At 38.5% G+C, this 20076-nt stretch overlaps 1 protein-coding gene across 2 annotated transcripts in view; it reads left to right on the top strand.

Moving 5' to 3' along the window:
- ABCC8 (ATP binding cassette subfamily C member 8) overlaps positions 1–20076 on the top strand; it is a 78625-nt gene that overhangs the window by 22530 nt on the left and 36019 nt on the right. For both annotated transcript variants that reach the window (XM_069857661.1, XM_069857662.1), the window contains exons 8-16: positions 1085–1240; positions 6036–6170; positions 7636–7798; positions 12463–12503; positions 12812–12957; positions 16413–16518; positions 16749–16859; positions 19239–19314; positions 19406–19511. In XM_069857661.1, the coding sequence (XP_069713762.1) occupies positions 1085–1240; positions 6036–6170; positions 7636–7798; positions 12463–12503; positions 12812–12957; positions 16413–16518; positions 16749–16859; positions 19239–19314; positions 19406–19511 (1040 nt within the window). The remainder of the gene's footprint in view (positions 1–1084; positions 1241–6035; positions 6171–7635; positions 7799–12462; positions 12504–12811; positions 12958–16412; positions 16519–16748; positions 16860–19238; positions 19315–19405; positions 19512–20076) is intronic.

Genomic DNA, 20076 nt, shown 5'->3' with positions numbered 1-20076 from the left:
AGCAATAGTTGGAAAACAGAACTACATTCCCATCAGTTGTTTGGAGTTTGTTTGTTTGTTTGTTTGTTTGTTTGTTTGTTTTAAGAAAAGCTTTGTATTCCGTATGCTGGGTATTACAGAGACCCAGATAACACCAGAAGTTGGATTGCTCAAACTGGAGAGTTTCTAGCGATGATTCTAAGCAGCAGAACTAGTATAAATGGCAGGCTCTGTGCCAGTATTTTCATACAATCTTTTCCTATATTTTTTAAATTTTCTTTAAACCTTTTATTTCTTTTCCTACCCTGTGTAAACCTGCACTTATTTGATGTGCCCTGTATGACTTTATGCTTCGTGATGGACAGTTGGCACTTGATTCAAAGGCATTTACTGAATCAGGGTGCCTCCTTTCAGCTAAGTCTCGTGACTGCAGAGCATTACGATGTAGTCTTTTACCAGACCATCTGGGAAAAGTACACTTTGATTGTTTTGTATTAAGTTATTTTTGCACATGGTGCCGGACTTTGTAGGGAGGCAGCTACTTAATTCAGTGCAGAATGGGACCTGTTACATTGGTTGTCTGAGAATTAAACTTTGTAATGGGACTGAGCTTTCCAGCCCCAATGCAACAACATTCTCAGCCAGGAACATTGTTCTGAGGTTGGGTGGACCTGAATTAATTGCCAGAGGAAAATAACAAGAATTATAAAATATGACTATTACATATTTAATGTAATAATATGTTAGTTTTTATTACCGCTTACAGCAAGGGCGCTCCATGGAGAAGCTGGAGGTATAAAACAGAGTTATTAATGATGTTCTTGGACCTTTTGGGTGGTAAAGGTTTCATTCTTTTACTGATCCACAGGGATGCAAAAAGGGAGTACTTAGACAACCATTATGTACCTAATTGCACTGTGCTTTTTGTGAATGAACAAGAAGACAGCTTAGAATGTTTCATCATAACACAAAAAGTCAAACTTTAAGCTTTTCATTCAAGTTACTGGGAATGCTTTTTCCCTCAGAGTGCTGGAGTACACCTGTGCTTTAGATGGAGCTAGATATTTTATTTCTATTTGCTAACACCTTTTGATCTCTCTTCCAGACAAAAATATACAATAAAATTATGCAGCTTTCAACCTCTAACATGTCTATGGGGGAGATGACTGCAGGCCAGATCTGTAACCTGGTTGCCATAGACACAAATCAGCTGATGTGGTTCTTTTTCCTTTGCCCTAACCTTTGGGCTATGCCAGTACAGGTAAGGAGATTGAACGGGCCTTTGTTATTAATGTGCATTAGTCTGTAGTGATTGCTTATGAATTTTATGAAAGTAGAGATATTAAAGTTATTATTTTACTTGAAATAAGATTAAAGCTATTAGTATCTAGAAACATTGTATGTAATGTACATCACGTCTGTGACAGGACTGTAGGTATTTAGGATTGTATTAGGAGCTTGACTGCTGCCAAATATGCTTTGCATTTGTAACAAGAATTTATAGGATGCAGTGGATTCTGTTATTCCAGTGCATTCACTTATTTACATCAGGGGAGTATTACGATCCTTTGTCTTCTGAATCCCAGCAGAAGCAAGGGAAGTAGCAGTTTATTAAAATATATGATTGCCTAGAGGTGATCCTTTGGACATCTCTTAAAGGTACTGCTGCTTCGTGGATGACAAATTCTAGTGTACGAAATTCTACAGATTCATTTTTTATATGGAATTGATTTCCTACTTTATCCCCTCTAATATCTTTGATCTTGTGTTTCTAAATACCACTCCCATGCTTTCAGTCTCATTTCCCACGTGAATGGCAGAGCAGATCACTGTTCTGAGTCACGTTCCATTGCCTGGAGACTCCCAATTCCATGACCTGTAGCCTTGTAGTGTGTGTGATGCCTGATGAAATACAACTGTGTCGTATCAAGTCTTCAAGATGAGGGAAGCAGAGCCCTGTCTCAGAGGGTACTTTCACAATTGATTTAAATTAAGCTTTTTCCCTTGCTGAAACAGGAACTGATATGGGATATCCAACATGAAAACACAGTATTTTTACCTCCTTTATTGTTCCACCTCTATAGACTGTGTGTTGTTTCACATGAGCTTGCAGAGCTGCAGAAAAACTGATCTGATCTTTTTTTTCAGGGAGGTAGTATTCCTCTGAGTCTGTTAAGTGGCGAGTCTCGCTGCATGGCCATGTGATTAAGTTTACGCTAGCAAGAGTGTAGAACAGACAGAGAGTAGTAGGAGGTCAGAGCAATCTCAGTATACCCTTGGATCATTTTTCAAAGTTCACCCTTACTGACACTGGAAAATTGCAAATTGCTTAGTTTGGAAGAGCTAGGACTTAAACAAAACCATAGAAACCTCCTGCATTTCCATTCAGGAATTTCGTGAGAAAACTTACAGTAAAACCCATAGTTCCATCTGCTATTAATGCAATACCTTGCAATTCTTTCTGCTTTCTTCCAGCTACTTGGTGTTTTTTTGAAGAGAGTGTTTCAATGCTAGAAGTCAGTACAAACAAAAGAGGCAGCAGAGTTTAAATTCACTCAGTATTTTCAAAACATATCTTTTATATTAAAAACTATTATTAAAAACTCCGTTGTGTTCATATCACAATGGTGGTCTGCTCCCAGAACTATGCAGGAGCTAATTTGGTTGGTGTAGAAGTCGGAAAGCTGCAAGTAATCTACCCAGCAGCTTTGCCTTTTGGGTTGTCTGCTTTTTCTCAAAAATGTAATAATTTCCATGAGACTGTATATGCACTGCAAATGCAGATTATATTTCCAGATCATTTTTCCAGTCAGTTTCTAACACAGTTCAGGAGTTCCTGTGTCCATCAACTTCTCATGCTAGTGGTTTTCTTTTATAGAATGTTGAGCATATAAGAACACTACACTGAAAAGCTGGGAATGGGGAAGAAGATCTCCTGACAGTCATTTGAAAATATGATTATATTTGTATTAAAATTGACCCTGTGGTACTTCTTAGCAGATCAGGACTATAAGTGTCAAAGCATCCTCCTGTTCTGTGGATGGTGCTTGCTTTGCAAGGCACAAATCTGAGTCGCGGTGGTTCCAGAGGTTTCTCAAAAATGTAATTCCACAACATTCATTCAGTACCTTGTTTTATGAGGCAGTGAAAGCAATTACTGAATGCTCAAGAGATTGCTAGTAAAAGGTTGAACAAGCTTCATTATTATTTAAAATAGGTTTTTAATTGTTTTGTAGCTCTTAACTTAATAATAAACATTTCAGCACCTGCTGTTGATTTTGTAATTATCCTTGACTAGAAGACCTAGCCATTCATAACAAGTTAGGTTTTCTATACAGTCCAGATAATTTGAGCCTTATCTTTGCTCTGACTGGAGTCAATGGGAGCTTTGTCATCACCTTAAGTTACTGTTTGGACGCCATTGAAATAGATGAAAAGAGGCCTGGGGGTGCCCATCAATTGAAAGGTGCCCTCAGTAGCTCAAACCCTGGGAGCAAAATGAGGCCCTGTAAAGGCTTCCTCTGCCTCCATTTTATAAACACCCTTGTTGGATTTCATTGTGATTAATACAAAATCCTGTATTCTCATATCTCTGCTTCATTGGCAGGGAAAGCTTACAGTTATAATGAAAGGACATTTTATTTCTTTCAAAACTGGCCACAAAGCAGTTTCTAGCTGAAAGCATTTGCTCTCTTCAATAAATAATCAAGACAAAATAACCAGAGCTATTGATGAGTTTCTTGCTCATGATACATACCTCTAGCATGTAAGAGCCTTGGGAGTTTGATGAAAAGGAAGTTTTCATCATGCAGTTTTAAAAAAATATAATAATTACCTTCTCAGGAATATTATGCAAGCCTTCCCATCTGCCAGATACTGCCCTCCAGCAGTTCAGATATTATCTGCATACCGTTTATTCTTGATTGTGTAGTGTGTAGTTTGGTAAATATAGAATTGCTTGCAATAGTGTTCACAGATTTCAGCTCTGTTTACATACAACCATTCACAGTTACATGAAGAATATATTTTTTTGTCTCATATATGATGAATATATTAAAGTTTAATTATGGGACCATTTTTAATGTGAAAACATAGGGTATTATTGCAAAGACTGAGCCTTTAAATAGCCAGGATGGGGTCAGGTAAAGCAGCTGTGAGCTCACAACTCCCTTGGGATCCAATAGCTAGAACAGCTTTCCCCTTGTCTGTGTGAGAAGCTGAGGCTCTGTTTCTAGAACCAGGAAGTCAGTCAGTCCCATGATGTCCTTGATAATTAACCCGTAATGGGAGGAAAGCAGGGTGTCAGTGTCCTGCATTGACTTGGTATTTCTGAATATCTCAGCTGTGCATTGTTCGATGTTTTCCTGTATTCTGAGTGCCTAGATTGCCTGCCCATGAAGAAGCAGTTGGGAATGAATATCTTGAGCTATAAAGACCAAGGCCATTCTATATTTTGGAGGGGAGTTCTGTCAGGGCAGTCTGACAGAGATCTTGAGAGTTTTCTTTGGCTTCATACACTCATGGGTTTCCTTTCTTCAGATGGAAGTATCTCACTTACTGGTCACCAAAAGTTTTTTATTTTACAATTTAACCTTTGCTCTTACTAGATTAGTGGTGTGTATGCAACAAGACTTTACTTTCATGTTACCACATGTTTCCTTAGTGACTCATTTTAAGAATCATGTTTAGTTCATCTGTAGACAGGCATCAAAGGATTGTTAAGGGGGTGGGGGCGGGGGGAACCTTCATTTTTCTCTCTATGTGCCTTAAATTCATGAAAATGTCAAGATGGAAATGTGGAAACTAAGGGATCTGTTTCTTTTCACGGAAAAAACCTATTCTCATAAATATGTGTAGGAATGGGTGGGTATATGACTACTGAGCTTTGCAACAATGGAGGATGGGGGGTTTCTATGAGGATTATGAAAGTATGTAAATATTTCCTTAAGGAAATTTCCAATTTTTTTTAATTAAGGGAAGTGATGTTTGAAACTAGCTTCCTATCACTAGTTCTTCAGATTAATTATGAGCTTATACTAATAACTATATAGAGCGTCAATGCTCCAGATTGTTCGGGACTTAGTTATTAGTATAGCGGTAATTAACATTGGGAGCTTGTATGATATTGTTTGCATTTATTGAGCTGCCTACAGTATCCCTTTCCATCCAGACTGTGGCTGTCTAGATTCTTATTCATCCAAAGACAAATGTTTTTTCTTATGCTGTTTCTCTAACCATTTTTTTAACAGCCATCTCTAACCTGGTACTGTGTATCCCTAAAACAGTTCCTTACAAGTTTATGTGAGAGTTCATCTGAAGTAGAGGCTCTTGTTCATAAGATTTGTGATGTTCCTTTTATTATGTACTTACCAGCGATAATGTAATGTTAGCATTTACAAGATCAGTTGTATTTTTAATAATATTTCATATTAGTTTCTGTAGTAAGCAAAGAAGCATTCCTTCTTTTTGGAAGTCTTGTGTGTTGTAGACTAGTGAGTTCTGATCAAACTGGGAGATGTAATTCCTTCCCCAAAGTAAAAATGCTTACATATCAAGGAAGGAGAAAAAATATATAAGTCAAAGAAAATGCATGCTACATCATCTGGCTGATGGGCAAAAATATTTAATAGTGATTGTAAAAGGAATATCTCATTGTGTTACTTGGAAGTATTTTAAATAAGTTTTAAATTTTATTTAAAGATTTTTTTTAATGTATCTATTTTTAAGTAAAGTTAGTTTAAATAGCTGTGAGAGTTATATTATAGAAGACACGCAAATCTTTACAACTGCCTTCATAATGGGGAGTCCATGAAGTAGAAATGCACAGAATCCACAAGCTAGGAAGGAATGCTAAGAGGGAGTGTATTTAGTCCACTGGAAGAATACACTGACTGATCAAACCCTACAGTACCAGTGGTGCAGAGCATTCAACATTTGAGGGTAGATTTAGCTGCTGTAGCCGTTGTTTTTGAACATGCTGTCCAGTGATCGATCTTTGTGGTGCATATCCAAAGTGAAGTTATCCCAAACATTCCCCTCGTTTTCTTCTCTTCCAGATAATTGTAGGGATTCTTCTGCTCTACTACCTTCTTGGGATCAGTGCCTTAATTGGAGCAGCAGTAATCATAATCCTTGCTCCTGTTCAGTACTTTGTAGCAACAAAACTCTCACAGGCTCAGAGAAGTACATTGGTAAGTGTCTTCAAACTCATACATTATATAAATGTCACCTCTGGTATGCGTTGGTCTGTGTTTGGGGTTACAAAGATAACCATAGTTGTTAATCAAGAACCACTTTTCATACTCCTCGTAATGTTCTAGAATGTCAGGTTCAAGAATAGTTAAGTGCAAGCAGTAAAGATGCAGTTTTGGGAGTTTATATTTTTTTAACAAGTATGTGTTTCCCTAACAGCAAAAGAGCTTAAAATCTTTCTAACTTGTAAATGTAAATGGTCAGTAATCACTGACTGAAATGGCTTTTTACAGTCAGATGGTGCACAAATAAATGAATTGTGTAGGGCAAGCTGTCCAAGGGGAAAGGAGATAGGAATGCTGCGTCCAAACTCAGACCCTAGAGACATCATCGCTATGAAAATCTATCAAAGTTTAAATAATCTGTGGACAAGTCCAAACTCCTGCAGCCTGCTCCTCAACTGAGGAGCTTAGAAATCTGCTCAGTCACAAGCTGTTCCTTGGTCCCCCACTTGGCAAACTGTGTTTGAATCGCCTGTATCACTGCTGAGAGTTACCTTGGTTCATTTGAACTGCCATGCCCAGCTACTCTGAACTCAGCTACTCCCCACTTCCAGCAGCTGTTGCAGTGCCAAGGAAGCCATAGGAACCTGTAATGGAGCCAGACAACTTGCTGAAATCTTCTTCTACCACAAATTATATGTGGTAATGAGAGTTTTTTGTGCACCTTCCTGCTTGAAAAATTAATGGCTTTGCATCAACAGTACACACCCTTCTAGAAATGTAGACAACTTTCATCCCTATGGCATCCAAGCAGACATTCAGCATCACCTAGAAATTCCTGCAGATGGGAGCAGCACATTTTGTGCTAGGAACGTCTCCACTGTGCAACATAGTGTGGTACAAAGATCCTTGAGCTAGACTGGAAGCTGGAAGCAGCATAGCTTCCAGTTGTGCTCTACTGGGAGTATAACTTTACCAGTGTATTGCTGTGTCTGAGCCAGCTGGCCCTGCTCAGACTGAAGGTCCCCTACAGGATCACAGCTTCTTGCTAATGTGGTCTTGCTGCTTTGAAGGCTGGCACTGTAGTTTCCATATCATGTTGACTGCGCAAAGCAGTGTGCCCAGTCATAGTTTGTTGGCATATTCTGGTCTCCTCTGTATGCTCTCAAGGTAACTGTTGAAAATCCAGGGTGCTGGGCAGTAGAAGTTGTGAGAGGCTGCCTTGACAGAGTAAAATTCAGTACAATTTATACAATTTAGGAGTGCAAAACAATAGCCTTTTCACTTGAGCTCTAAGGAAGATCATCTTTGTGAAAAAAAGCAAAACATCTGAATGGGCAGAATTTTAAAGTATACCTGACTGATTATAAAGGATGGCATAATATTTTTTTGTGATCCTTGTGGTTAGGGACAAGGTACTTTAGTTATACTCTTTAAGTAAACTTGTATGTAAATGTTGCAGGAGTACTCCAACGAGAGACTGAAGAAGACAAATGAGATGCTACGAGGCATTAAGCTCCTTAAACTCTATGCTTGGGAACACATCTTTCACAGCAGTGTAGAGGAAACCAGACAAAAAGAAATGACTAGCCTCAAGTCTTTTGCCCTTTATACCTCCATATCCAGTAAGTCTCTTCCTTCGTTCTAATCCACTGTTTAGCTGAAGTGCATTATTAGCTGCTAATGAGTTTACCATTTTTCCGTTGAGATTGTTTCAGTTGCTTTAGGCTCTGATCCATACTCCTTGCTTTCCTTTTAGTCAGACTTTCTATTTAATTTAGTAGAATTTTGCCTGTATGGGAAATATGCCTAAAAGAGGAAGTCAGGATTAATGTTTCATAGCATTAACTTCTCTAGAGAGAAGCTTTTAAGGGAAGTTTCACAGGCTACCTCCAGCCAGCAGTATTTTCCCCTATAATGTAGCATTCAGGGGGTAGCCTTTGTTGATGGTTTTGGCATTTTTTTTCTACTCAAGCATTTTGCACAATGCAGTGTGTTAGACTATGTGACAGGAATTGTCTTTGCATTGGTATTTACTCTTTCTTACTAAAAATTTGGGTTTCTTATAAGAATAAGTGATTCTTAAGACCTTCTCTATATCCTGGAAAGGAAAAATATGAGATGCCTGTTAATTCCCTTGTTTTTTATGCAGATTCTTTTATCTCATGTTATCTTTCAAGCTGCTTTGGGGTATTTATCATCCTTTTAAAAAGACCTAAGGCCAGTTGAACTCTGGATTTAAGGAGATCATATGCAACATCTATATAGTTGCTACTGTAATACTTTAGAAATAATTGTTATGTCATCCTGAAGAAGGCTGTTCATACAATTGGTGAGATTTTAATGAAAATGAAACCTTTAGTGAGAAATATCTAAATACTGCAAGCAAGCTGTGCATAACTGTAGATAACTGTACATATAATAATACCTGTACAGAATAAGGAAAGTATTATACCTCCTTCAGCTTCCAGTCTGGTTAGTATTATTTGATTACACTTGCCCAAGAGATGTGAAGGTGACTTTCTTCCCTGCCAAAATGACCACATAGGTAATGCACTCTGAGGGAAAGATGCTAATCCAACTGAAATTAACTGATATTAAGCTGAGGTTTTCCTTGACTTCTGAGACCAGAATTTCTCTTTGGGGATCCTGATCTCTCTGTGCTTTGACAGTAGTTTCCATTTTGGTACAAACCAGAATTTAGCTGGAGTAGATTGTGTGACCTGGATCAACACAGCTGGGCTCCCTGTGTTTGCACTGCTTCATGTGGCATTAAAATCTATTTATAGTCAGAACAACAGGTTCAGCTCTAGGACTGAAGGAGCTGTGGGGGCTTATTTGGTTTTAAATCTTCACAGTAGCATTTGTAACAGTTACAAAAAGGTATATTCATCCCAAGAGTACTGATTATTCTGTAAAGAAATAGGGACATAAATAAGAACATGTATTATTAAAAACAATTCTACAAATTTACTGATACTTCCTGAAACATTCAATGTTTGAATTCACATTCTTGTTTTGTATGTGTGATATTTATGTGTATGTAAGACACAGTAGGTCAATTTATAAGCTGGGGTGAACCTGTACAGCTTTTTTTCATGTTGATGTTGCATATTGTTTTGGCTTACAAAAAGTTCCTGTAATTTCAGCCTAGGAGTTAATTATACCTTCTGTCTTCAGCAGGAATTACACTGATCTATACAAACTCGCATTTTAGCAGACTAAAACGGCAACGTAAATTTAGGAACTTGCTTTTTTCTTTAGTGTAAATATAGTTAGAATGACAGGTATAATCAGCACACGGAGTGTCTGCTAATATTGTAGTGAGCATATGATGCCGTTTTTTGAAGAAAGCAAGAAAAGTGAAATGTATTATTAACCAAAAGGAAGGCAGACACTTTAAGAAAGAAGTGAGCTTTTTGTATATACTTTTTATTTAAGTACAGTTTTGAATAGACTCTGGAGTTCTTTTCTAAATACAGTTATCTATTGACTTGAGAGAAAGAACGTGGTTGGAGCCACTTCTATTCATGAGGAATAGATTTACATTGGATAACAGAAAACCTACCTACAAGTGTGAAGGCAATGTTGGCTAGACCACAAGAAAATTCCGTTTCAATGCCTTGTGCAAATTAGATCTCATCTGTCTTGCCCCTGTGCCTGGATCCAGCTTGCGTGTATATGGAATTGCTCATGTGTACTAAATGAGCTATTATAGAAATCTGCTCTTCCTGTAATTTTAGTGAAATGTACTCATGAGGATCAAAGCTAGGTTGCAAAGTTTGTAGTGTGACACTTTTGGATTTTCAGCGGTGAATTCTTGAACTGTAGCAAAGAAGGTTGCTATGTAATATTTTTTTCATACTGATTAGTAAGATTATCTGACATTCAGTTTTACGGGATGTGGTATCCACACTATATATTCAGGAAAGGTGGAGAAAGAAAGCAATGGTTTTCCTGTTTGTGTGAATTCTTGCCTGATCTGTCAGAAGCAAATAACTCCAGCCTTTTTCACAGGAAAATAACCGTAGTTACTATCCTCAAATATTTAGTGATTACTGAAAATGTTTTTCCAAGTTTTTTGTCTGTCTTTTTCTAGTAACAAGGTACTTTAGACTGAATCTAACTAAACCAAAAGTCTTAGCTGCAAACTAAATTTGTGTTAGAAGATATTTCATTGCTTGAAAAGAAAATACTTGAAGTGAAGTCCTTGGATGTACTTGTGACCTTACAGAACAACAAAATTCAGATCAGCTTCTTTGTGAGCCACCAAGTGACCCTTGCTGCCTTAATTGCAGTGGGCTTTGCCAACCCTACAGTGTATTTAATCTATCCGATTGTCTCTGATCTCATACTACAGGGAGCGGAAGAGCAGGATCCATCTCTGAGAAATTTATCAGCTTTGCTAGATTCCCTCATCAGGTTCATTCATAAAAGCAAACTCATGTACTGCACCAGTCTCAAAGGCAAATTGCAAATGCAAGGATTTAATAGAATTAAGTAGGCCATAGATGCAGGCAGCAAGCTTCACTTCTCTTTCAAAATTTCTATGCCATAACTACTTTGTTTATAAGAAGGATGAAAACTGGGCAGGAAGTATTATACAAACATTAGGAAAAATGAGAGTCTGAACTAAAGCTACTTTGTATTCCAACACAGAAAAAACCATTTTCCTCAGATTTTTTTTTTTCTCTGAGGTGAGGACTAAGCTGTGAATTTTTAGCCTTTATACTTATTCGTCTTACAAAGGCTGAGCTTTTATTTTGTATATATATATACAAGTATACCTCTATTTTCAAACACTCCTCTGTCAAGGAATTAGAGCTACATGAAATAACTTAGCCATTTTTACTTATGCATGAGTACAGAGTTTACAAATATGTTACAGCATTCATTAAAGATCTTGTAAACAGGAAAAAAGGAACATCTGACAGCATGTTAAGTTCTTCAGGGGGGTTATGCCAGAAAAGGATGGCCAGGCAGTCATCCAGAAGTATTTGCAGGTCAAATGGTGACACTCCTATTCAGATGAAGTAACTGGGGATAGCTTGTACTGTCTGAACATTGGTGTCCTTGTTAAGAAAAAGAAATATCAGGTGTAGTTTAAACAAAAAGTGGCTACCTTCTTCCTTTTCTGTTATGCATGTACCAATCTTGTAATTCTCTCTTAGCTATATTCTATATTCTTTCTCTCTATTGCTTACTCCATGAAATAAAATTGAGCAAAGGTCAAAATGAAGAGTTGATTATTAAATATTACCCTCAGGCTGCAATAGAGGGGGCAGACATGGGATAAGATTGTAGCTCTGGTAACTCAAGCCCCCAGATGCATAATTGGTTTTTATTGTGTTTTTAATCTGTATTGCTGCCCCATCTAAAAGACATCACTATACAGAAGTGGTATTTGCTTGCTTCTCCCTGTCCATCTGTTTAATAACCTCTGAATGCCATAGTATGTGAGTTGCTATAGTGAGGGAATGCAGGGTGCCAAGGCAGACACTGTTCAAGGTCATGGAGAAAACTTCCATTGTTTGCATTTTAATAACACAGAGCCCAGCTGAATTCAAAGCTCCACCACATTTAGGTACTGTTAGAACCTGTATCGAGCTCCCAAAGACATTCAGAAAGTAGCCAAGCCTGACAAACCAGGAGTAATTATGAGTAAATCCTCCATAAGAATAAACTAAGCCAGCAGTGCAGTGCAGGGTTGCTAGTCTTTCCTTACCCTTTGAACTGCATTGTGAAAACTGACGGGACCACAAAGCCCTGTACTTCAGAAGTGATGCCTCAGAAGTAAGTCATAATTTCACATACATGGCAGTGGCTCTCCCAGGAGGTCCTGCTACTGGGCTGCGAGATGGGGCAGAGCTAGATGTGCAGCTAGCCTGCAGGGCAGTCCCAGTGCTATGCCCTATGCAGGCTCTGCTGGGTCTCCCTTCCTTTCACTGTCAGGTATTCAAGTCGCCCACCAGACTTTGTGTAGCTCAGGCTTTCTGTCCATCATGACGCAGAGACCTGTAGCATCCCTCACCTGAGCTACCTGTGAGCTGATCACAGCTCAAAAATAGTAGGTGTCATAGGGAGCACTACTTGGTTCTGTCCTAATGATGCGAAGGGAAGTAAATTGTAGGCATTTTAAAACAATGTACTGATGTGTGTAGATAGTTGTGCATTTTTCCTGTCTTAAGCATAGAAAATACTATTGTAAACCAGTGCTAGTAGTATTTTAACATTTAGCGTGTCTGAATGGGAATTGTTTCTAAATGTTCCTACATGTTTTCCTTCACAGTCTTTATGAATGCAGCAATACCAATTGCAGCTGTACTTATAGTAAGTATGGACTTTTCTAAGTAGAGTTAATTACAAATGCATTTTCAAGTGTAAGTGATGTGGAAATGAGGAAGGAGAAGGACAGGATGCAAACCTACTACACATTTGCAATTGCTCTGGGAGAGAATGGAAAATGCCTATTTGTTGTCTGTGACCAGAACCAGTTGGGAGTATGCTGCACTCTCTCAAACTGTTAAGAGAATGTAAATTAAGATTCTGTAAATTAAATGTTTATGAAATAGGAAGTCTTTGTGCATTTCCTTCTTTACAACAAAACGCTGATGATGATGATGTCTGTATCTTTGTAGACATTTGTAGTGCATGCTCATCTAACAAGAAAGGCTGACTTCTCCCCATCTGTGGCATTTGCCTCCATCTCCCTGTTTCATATTCTCGTGTCTCCATTGTTCCTGCTCTCCAGTGTGGTTAGATCCACGGTCAAAGCATTAGTAAGGTGAGTTCTGTAAAATTAATATCTTTGCTGCCACCTCTCTTACTTTTGTGAATGTATCTATTGCTCATTTTCCAAATGTAAGTTTAGAAATGGTATGGTGACTCTTTATCTGTTGTTGTTGTAAGTTGCTTCCTAACTGATCTTGCATGGTTCCCTTGGTTGTACCATGTGGGCCAAGTTCTTTGCTGATACAATTGTCACAGGCAATATTTTGTGGTCCACAGCTAGTACTTGATTGCGTAGAATGAGTTGAGCTGTGTTGATGCTACGTGCAAAAGAAAGAAAGTGAAAACTTACTGAAGATTTAGATTTCAAAATCACCCAAATGTTTCCCTCTGTCAAGCATGTAGGATGGAAATGGCCAATGCAGCCTGCAGCACGTGTATTTCACAGTGTATCACCTGGGCTGTGCTTGTCCTGCATGCCTCTGCCTGAGAAATTGCATGTTGGTGGAGAGTTAGACTTAAACAAACAAAACAGAAACCCATAAAAATCAGTTGAGTGTGGGAGTAAGTTAATGACTAAATGTCTGCTCCAAACTTGATGAATTTTTACTTTCTTATGAGCTTGTTAGTCTGAGTGTTCGAAAACTGAAATAACAACCAGTAAAACTGCTGTTGCACTGGGAGTTTTACTCTGAATTTCAGCGGATTTGTGTAATAACCTCTTAATGCTTTTCATACGTGATGTAACTCTACCTGACTGGTAGGGGAGGAAGAAATAGCTTCGGCTTGCTTCATTAGGATCTTCTTGTGACCTCCAATTTAGCTGTCTTTAAGAGCTTATCTAAACTATGGGACAGATACTGGACACCAGCCCTTGCTTAACTTTGTGTCACTTTGAAGGTGGAAAGGATGCTGCAGCAGGAGGCCGAGATTGCTCTCAGTATTTCAAAATTCCCTGACAGTGCAAAGTCACAGCTGCGTCCTCTCTTGCTAACAAGTGTGAAATCTGAGAGCGTCAGCAGCTGGCATAAAATCTTCTGCAGCCACTGTGGTAGTCCCTAGAGTCATGGCAAATTGTCGTGCAAAGATTGCAGCCAGCAAAGTGTCTGGGGGCCCACACTGGCACTGGCAATAGACACATATTTTGGCTTGTCTAACAATTTCTTTGTAAATGAATTGCATGCCTCTTAATGCTGCAGGGACGATTCTAAAGCAATTAGTATCAACCAAGTATTAATTGTTGCTAGCTGGGAGTGTTCATGAGTTATTCTGTAGGTATGTTCTTGTTAGCAGGCTATTGCCTTGCTGTTTGTCATGCTGACAGGAATCACCCAGTTCAAACTCTGTAACAAAATTAATGTGATCTTTGTCCTCCTGGCTATCTACATCACAGTAAGTCAGGTAGCGTTTCAGAGTGCATTGCTCTAGTGCTGCTGGTGCTATTGTAGCTGTGTCTTCCAAGTGCCCTATTATTCAGTGCAATATTTTGGAAGCATGTACTAGATATTTTCAACCCTTGCAAACAGGCTCACTTAAATAGTTTGGTAGATATGAAAAAGCTAATGTTTGCATGCTGTTTCTGTGTCCTGCTGCTATATTTTGAGGCTAATAAATAGCTGATCAGTAAGATCACGTAAAGGTAAACTAACTTTATTAAGTTGTACTTCAGATTTCTTTAAGCTGAGATGTTCTGTTTGGTTTTATCAAGCGTACAAAACAGCTTTGCTATAGAGATAGAAAGGGCGGTTGGACTCGGTGATCCGGTGGGTCTCTTCCAACCTGGTTATTCTGTGATTCTGTGATTATCGAGCAATGAAACCAGCATGTAAAGGATACTAAGAGGATGTTACTGGGTTCACGTCTTGGGCACTGCACAACCTCTGCTCTGTTAATATTGGCTACAGCCTCTGATGCCAGATGCTATTAAGGACAATAATCTTCACAAATAAACTTGTCAGTATCTTTTATCATTACACATGTCCGACTAGAAAGCATCCTTATGGATTGTTATTGACACTATCAGAACAAATGTATGGCTCATTCTAATGATAAAACAGATTTAAAGCTTCTGTTCCCAATGGGACTCCTGCAAATTTTCCAGGTTATGAGGCCAAGATGTTTGTGTCTGGGAGGAGGAACTGTTGAAAGTCTTTAGAAAGATGAGAAACTCTGATGGGCCTTTGAAAAGCTTTTTTTCAAAGGAGTGTTTGGTGCCATTGAAAATTAAAACTAAGCAGCCAGTTGATGTATTTCTTAAATGTGAGGCCTTCAAGGGCAAAGGTACAGTATACAATTTTCCATCATCAAATGCCAAGTAGCAAAAGTGGTATTATGTATCTTACTGAGTTTAATATGAAACTGCTGTCTCAGTCAGCTGTGCAAATAGCAATGTTTTAATCAATACGTCTATTCTGTGGCTTAAAAATAAGCTCCCCCGTGGAGATATTGGAATACTAGTGAAGTTGCAATGTCGGCAAGAGCTCTTCAGACAACATACTTTTTTTATTTCTTAAGAGTGTAGAACCTGTTAGGAGGGGTATTTTTATTTTTTAAGATTTACAAACTAAAAGAAAATCACTATTGCTGCTGTGGCATTATTTGCCTGTTTCTCCCCAACTAGCCTAAGGTTAAATATTTAATTCAATTTCTTCAATCCTTGTCCATAAATTTATTTTTAGAAACTTAAGGGGTTCTGGCACTTTATCATTTTGGAGACTGATAGTTAACTTATTTCCAGCTAATTGAGCCCCTTTGATGTTGAGTTCATAATTCAATCCACTTCCTTTACAAATTTCATTTGCTGTCCCTGTGAGTAGATTAGACCTGCATTTTATGAAGTCAGGTACAGAGCTAAAATTGATGTAATGATCTGCTAAATGTCATAATAAAAGCACATTATCTCTAAGCTAATTAAATCTTAAGCAGCTTATGAAGATTTTATGCTTTCTTCTTTGTTACTGGTCGTAAGAATTCCTTTTATATCTCATCTGTTGGACCCTGTTCTGTTAAAGTATATTCTGCTATTATGTTACCTCTTCATTATTATGTTACCACTTCATATTTCATCATAGCTGGTTGAACTTACCCTGTGGTGTACAGATTTCAGTAGACTGCTAGTGTTCATAAGACTGTTCAATAGAACTGACTGTACAAACACTTCAATAACGTAAGTGACATTAATTCTACTTTAGCACTTGGCTTCAAAATGAGCTACTGCTGTAGCTGGTCGGCATCCCACCAAATGCCTGAAAAAATCTTTCGTGGAATCTTTCAGAAAAGATAAGACTTGAGAAGCATCAGCAGAAACCGTTGAAATATTGTAACTGTTAACAGGCAACAGGACAGATTTTATCAGCTTCCTTGCAGTAACATGTCATTGCACATTTTCATATACCTGTAACAAAATGGACAGTGGCTGAAGTACTGAAAGGGATGCTTTATAATAAAAATTGCAGTGAACAAAAGTTTTGTATTCCAGATTGAGGTTTGATTGTGTTTTTTCCCTTTCAGTGTGCAGAAACTGAGTGAATTCCTGTCAAGTGAAGAAATTGGAGAAGAACACGATAAATCTTCAGAGCTAAGAAGTGCAGATGAGCACAGCAAATACCAGGCAGTGGTGAGTAATGATGTTTAATTGCAGGTGAAGTGGCTGGAGTAATTTGTGCCTAGAATACATGGGGTTTTGTTTACTTTTCCATTTCCTACTGATTATTTCTTTCAATTGCAAAAGCCTCTTTTTAACACTTTGAGCTGTATAGGTCATAACATCGTAGCTTGTGTTTAGGACATTTTGCTGATGTTGCCACCAATTACCACTTATTTCTGTCTTTCTGATTTTGCACACAGCCACTCAAAGTTGTTAACCGCAAAAGGCCTGCGAGGGAGGACTGGAACAGTTACAGCTCTCACATGAGAAGACCCATTAACATCACAGAAGCAGATGATTTTTGTGTAAAGGTGATATGAAGGTCTCTCTGATAACACTTACTATAGCTCACTAATAGTCACTTTTGTACTCTGATGGCAGTTTAAAATTCAAGAACCAGCATTTGACTTGAACTGTCAGACACTTGTGCTCATGTCAGAGGAGGGCCACAAAAATGATCAGAGAGATGAAACGCCTCTTCTATGAAGATAGGTTAAGAAACTGGATTGTTTGCCCTGGAGAGAAGGTGGTTCTGGGAAGACATTATTTCAGTACTTAAAGGGGAGTCATGAGAAAAATGAGGACAAACTTTTTAGCAGTGCCTGTTGTGGTAGGACAAGGGGTAATGGTTTTAAACTGAAAGAGGGTAGATTCAGACTAGATATAAGGAAGATGTTTTTTACAGTGAGGGTGGTGAAGCAGTGGAACAGGTTGCCCAGGGAGGTAGTAGATGCCCCATCCCTGGAAACATTCAAAGTAGGCTTGGACAGGGCTCTGAGCAACCTGGTCTGGTTGAAGATGCCCCTGCTCACTGCAGGGAGGCTGAACTAAATGGCCTTTAAAGCTCCCTTCCAATCCAAACCTTTCTATGATTCTATTAACCTCCACCTTTCTTTTCTATGATTTCCATTTTAACAATTGTCTGCTGGCCTCTGTATTGAAATTGCTGTGTTATATCCCTCTAGATTTCACTCAGCAATTTTGTGTTTGAAATGTTTAAGTCATTAGCCTTGTTCTCATAACAAAGATTTCAAACTTAGAACATAGAACAGCCCAGGCTGGAAGGATCCTCATATCATCTGGTCCAACCTTTTGTATATGTCAGACTTTTTCTTCCATTTCCAATGCCTGTATAGCAAAATGGTATGAAGAAATAGAAAATTATTTGTTTTAGACATTCTTAAAATAATCTTGTCATGGATCTTTTGGAATTCCTAGTAGCCTTTCAAGGTAAAGTTAAAAACTAATCCCCAAAGACCTAACTTCTTTGAAGAAAAAATTAAAATTCCCTATACCACTTCAAAGACTGATGCTCTTGATTTGCTATAGAAATGGCCAGAAGTAATAAAAATCCTGATGGTTGTTATAGTGAGGGTGCTATTTATTTAGGAAATCTTCTATTACATTTGCATTTCTGGCACAAGAAAATGAATAATTCCATTTCGTGGGATGGAGTAGGACAACTGGTAGTGCTTGCAGGGTTTTTTTAGAGGCTGATATCTGACATGCCACTTCAGTGCAGGATCCTTCTTGAACAGACTTCCAGGAAAGGAAGAGGAATATTTGATAGAGGGTTTTAGGGGGGTGGTGTTGGATCAAAAGACAGCCTAGAGTGACAACAGGAGTTTGTCACAAAGGAGGGACCAGAGCAGTAACCTTTACAAGGACGGTATTATTGGATAGAAAGCCAAGACTAGCTATAGTCTTTGGTTTTATCTGCTCACATCATTGTCACCAGTGGCACCTGGGTCAGGGGATTTCAATGTCTAGAAAGTACTGACTGTCTGCAGCTCATTGCTCATGAAGGGGCATTTTTTGAGAGAAGCTCCTCTGGTTGCCTTCAGTAATCTAGAGGGAGAAACATTGCACTTTATTTTTTTTTTTTTTTGCTTATTTTGTTCAGGTTTTTTTCCAAGATCAAACTATTGCTTTTTTCTTCAGGGTAGGACAAAAGGGTCCCATTCCACACTTCTCAGAGCAAAAAATATTGTACCTGGCATTGCTGAAAGGCTTTGAAGGCTTCAGTGGCTCTGAAATAGTGACAGAAGAATGTCAAATATGAGTCTTCTAAAATTGTCTTCTGTTTCTTGTTTTTCACTGTATCCATGGAAATCTCCTCCATTTAAAGTCCTGGGCAGGCTTTGTTTCTTGTTTTTTAGTCATTTTCAATGAAAAGGTTTCTGTATCTACCAAAGTTAGATCTAGTTATCTGGGAATTACATCAGAAGTACGAAGGAAACCACTGTAACAGCAGCAACATCTGAGTTCTGTGGAAAGTTCTACAAATCTGCTTGGAATTCAGACCGTTTAATTGCTGTATGTGGTGCATTGTCTCTAGAGTGACATTCAGTGCTCTGCAGAGAGCAAACTGTAGCTTTGTATGTAATTTAATTGCATTGTGATTGTTTCACTTATTTCATATGCTGGTGTTATGAAGAACAAAGGAAACCCTAAACAGAAACTTCTTTTTCCTCAGGAATTTTCCATAATTGTTATGCTTGCTTGAGTTCAGAGATTCTTGTACATGAGAATACAGTCATTTATAAAATTGATCGTTTGAAGATCTGTTCCTGCACAGAGCGAAGGCTAACTCTGCTCAGAGTAATGATAAGAGAAGTATCTCTGCTGGGAAAAAGATGTCAGCTCTGAAGCTGGTTTTTTGTTTCCTTTTTCTCTCCATCTTGGCATAGATCACAAATGGATTTTTCACCTGGACACCTGAAGGTCCTCCAGCATTGTCCAACATTGACATCCGAATCCCTCAAGGTACAAAATGGCATGAGATATACAGAATAAGATGTTTTTCATAAGCGTTTGGTAAACTTGGAGCTTATATATACACCTTCCTCTCTCACAGGTCAGTTAACAATGATTGTGGGACAAGTTGGCTGCGGTAAGTCATCTCTCTTGCTAGCCATACTTGGTGAGATGCAGAAGATCTCTGGAAACATATCCTGGAGCAGGTAGAGCTATTAAAAATTCAAGCTTAAGCCAAGTAGTAATGCAGAAAAAAAGTCAAAATCTGTTCTGGGGACCTGTTTGTGGAGTCTAGGATTTTGTAGATAGACAGTTAAGTTAAAAATCCTTACCCTAAGTGGTAGGGGAATGCATCAGAAAGAACCCCCAGCTAGGGGTCAAACAAGCTAGTTATTCCATTAACAGGAATAGATAACCACACTTGGGCATTCTGCATTCCAGCAACATAACCTGAGTGAAATCGTAACTAATTTGGAATCAGAATTAATTAGCTTGAAATGTTGTGCTGCTACAGAATAGCATTTGCATTCAGTCCTGAGCTAGTGTCTTTGAATGTAACTATGAAGAGGTACTGGCTCACTAGGAGTCATCCTTGGTTGTGCTCTTAGATGTGTGCTTCATTCCAGCACTGGTGCCTGAGAAGCTGCAGTTTTTTATAACTGGCAGTGACCTCAGAGCAGTCCCCTAGAGTATCCTGGTGATTTGACAAGAAGGAGACACTTGTGTCCTTCCCTTCTTTCCCAAGGGGACACAGCAGCTGTGCTCTGACAG

This window comes from Phaenicophaeus curvirostris, chromosome 5 (genome assembly GCF_032191515.1).
Source record: "Phaenicophaeus curvirostris isolate KB17595 chromosome 5, BPBGC_Pcur_1.0, whole genome shotgun sequence".
In the NCBI taxonomy this organism is placed as follows: Eukaryota; Metazoa; Chordata; class Aves; order Cuculiformes; family Cuculidae; genus Phaenicophaeus; species Phaenicophaeus curvirostris.
The sequence above is the reverse complement of the archived record's forward strand: the minus strand, read 5'-3'. Positions and strand labels throughout refer to the sequence as shown.